Genomic DNA, 3,219 nt, shown 5'->3' on the forward strand with positions numbered 1-3,219 from the left:
ACTATTCCACTATTAATAAATATTGTGGCTTTGTCTGGTTTTTTTTTTGTTTTTTATATGCCATAAGCTAGAGCAGAGCCTTTGTAGTGGTAGTATCTTTGCAATTGTGTTGCAAACTTCTAGGACAACGGAAATAAAGAAAGGGAAAAATTGAGGAAAAGGATACGGGATTCTCTCTTCTCTTCTCCGGATTGGAATAATTCAATTCGTGCCGAAGCGTGCTCGACTCGCACATATAACACGAAATACATATTACACCATCAACACAAATAGACACATTACGTATTTTTAATACTGTATTAATGAAATTAAATTCTTATCAACATAGCGACACTATATTTTTATTAATTTTCTACGTTTCAATTACCAAATGGTTGTATGTAATCACTAAACAACTCAACAATTTCAATAGCTCGCCTCGAAATAAATTCGATCTACATATCACTGGGAACTCTTATTAAAATAATACTCGTTACGCCGAAAATAAAAAAAAACATTGAACAGTAAAAACAAAATGGAGGAAAGAACTAAAAGTATAGTGCTATCTTTAAAGTCTTTAATAATAATTGATAAGCTCTTCGGAACCATACGATTTTCATTCGTCAGAGGAGTTCTTTCACAACCGACGACACAGCAAAACATGTTTTCTATATTCGTGTTATGTGCTGCAATCGTTTTACAAATCACGACTGTAATTAGTAATTATGTGTCTCCATATAATTCGAACAGCGTCGAATACAACCTTCTGAGCACTGTACCAACCTTCTTCATATGTATCCAATATTTTATCGCAGTAATTGGCCCGCTTTTATCTTCAAAAAAGATCATAGACATTATTAAAAATGTAGCTGAAATTGATTATCTGTTGGCGATTGACAGTCAATTTTATGGAGCGTGGAAGAAGCGAATGGATTTAAAATTGACGTTGTGCATTATGTTTTACGTATTCTGTATGCTCAATGAAATATATTTTCATGAATCGTGGTGGATTATAATAATCACTATGTCCGTTACATCGTTTAAGCAAAAGTTTGAAATATTCACATTGTATACATATATAAACATGTTATCTTTAAGGCTAGGCATAATGAACGATATTTTATCTATTCGAAACAAAAACGATTGTCAACGAAACGTCATTGTTCGCGCCAAAAACGTAAAGTGCAAGTCGTTGTCTATGGCTTATGTTTTGATTGGCGAATCGTTTGAATTGTTGAATTCTGTTTTTAATATGTCCCTTTTTTTTACCATACTAACAACGTTTGTATACACCTTGATTAGTATTTGGATGTTCATTTATTCCTACCGTTATTTAAATAAGCCCCCATATATGTTCATTCTACTCATATGGATAGGTTGTGATATTTTTGTACTTGGTATAATATCCTACGCGTGCGAAGGAGTTTCAAAGCTGCGAGATTGTCTTATAAAATCAGCAACCGATGCTATAATAAATTCATATCATTCGACGAAACAAGTGCGTAGCGAGTTTAAAGTTTTCATGTACGTTTTAGAGTGTTGGAAGTTGGAAATAGATGTTTTTCAAATGTATCAGTTAAATAAAAGGTTAATGATAAGGTTTATTAGCGTGTGCACGACCTATTTGATTTTTTTGTTACAAATTTCGCATTTGATGTAGCTTGAAACATATTTTTGAAGTGAAACTTCTTTAGAATCGTTGTGATTTCAAACCTGATGCAACGGAAAAAACGAGAGGTAAGAGACACAAATACAAAAATGTGTAGAATGAAGCTGGCAAAGAATGAGACAGAAATATACATACTATTTTATGTTTTATATATATTCATCTCATTCTTTTGTCGATATACTGAAGTTTCACTTCTATCGTGTGTGAATCGCACACACACCTTTTTTTATGTTCAGGTAATGAAAAGTCTTTAAAATTGTTCCATTTGTCAGTTACGAATTGCCGTTCTTATATAAGTAGGTAAATCTTCTTGTGTATTTAAATCTTAATAAATCCACAAACTCACTTAAAAATAATGTTTAAATTTGTCTCAAATTAGGTAGGTACCCAAACTGTTTTATACTTAATTAAGCCAAAGTAAATTTACAGTAATGTAATTATATAATATGTTTTAACTGCATGCAAATAAGGTAGAATTTCTCCACATCAATAATAATTGTAATGTTTCACATTATGTATACAAATAAATGTAATGTATTAGTCAATACTCCTTGCCGGTTCAACTGAAAAATCGATCAAAACCACCTTTGTTGTGGCTTCAATTCCAAAATTGGCCCTGAAGAGCGTCTAATTAAATGGAAATCTTCCAATCAACTTGAGTACGTGTTGATTTGACAGTGGCCAATGATTTTGTTGCAAGTTAAGAACTAATTAAAGAAATTGAATACTAATTGTAGTTCGACGTATTTGCTATTTTTTTTACAATAGGCGTTACATTTCTTAAAAACGTTTGATTTTAACAGACAAGTGGTTTTGGGTGGTGATTGAAGTTGAAATGAGTTTTGAATTTATCATATTTATCGGGAATTCTGCAGTTACTAAAAGATGTACTAAATACTTATATAACATATTGTGAAACATGTTTTAAATTAAGAATATTAATAAATATACTAATTAACTAATCTGTATGTTATCTGGTACGCTATAGGGATAAACCTTTTTTAAATTTGGGCTTTACTCAAGGACTCACTTTTATTAAAGTCTAGTCTATTATTCTACTGTCTTGTGTTCGTGTTGTTGTGACTGTCATACTATTTGAAGCAATTTCTCTGGAACTATAATATCACTGACTGCATACATTTCCATCACAGAAATTATATCTAGCTAAGTAACTCTTGAGTGACGCAGTTATTATCAACATAAAATACTTAGACTTACATTAGTAACAACAGCTTTCTGTAATAGATAATAAACACTCAGTTAACCATCCTACTCCTACTAATATTATAAATGCGAAAGTTTGTAAGGATGTGTGTGTGTTTGTTACTCATTCACGCAAAAACTACTAAACCGATCGCAATGAAATTGGGTACGTAAATAGCTGGACAACTGGAATAACATATAGGCACCTTTTTATTCCGATATTCCTACGGGATACAGAATAACGCGGGTGAAACCGCGGGGCGCAGCTAGTAGATAATACTCTTATATACTGCAGGTATTGGTAAAATTTGTATCCTTCGCCAGAATTTATTCAATGAAAATCATATTATACAACCATTTAAAAACGT

At 31.8% G+C, this 3,219-nt stretch overlaps 1 protein-coding gene across 1 annotated transcript; it reads left to right on the plus strand.

Moving 5' to 3' along the window:
* The first annotated feature begins 1,177 nt into the window (after nt 1–1,177).
* LOC119838103 lies at nt 1,178–1,639 on the plus strand. Its single transcript, XM_038363915.1, has one exon. It carries the CDS (start codon nt 1,178–1,180, stop codon nt 1,637–1,639), a length of 462 nt encoding a protein of 153 aa, XP_038219843.1.
* The last annotated feature ends 1,580 nt before the right edge of the window (nt 1,640–3,219 follow it).

Source organism: Zerene cesonia, unplaced genomic scaffold (assembly GCF_012273895.1).
Source record: "Zerene cesonia ecotype Mississippi unplaced genomic scaffold, Zerene_cesonia_1.1 Zces_u001, whole genome shotgun sequence".
Lineage (NCBI taxonomy): Eukaryota > Metazoa > Arthropoda > Insecta > Lepidoptera > Pieridae > Zerene > Zerene cesonia.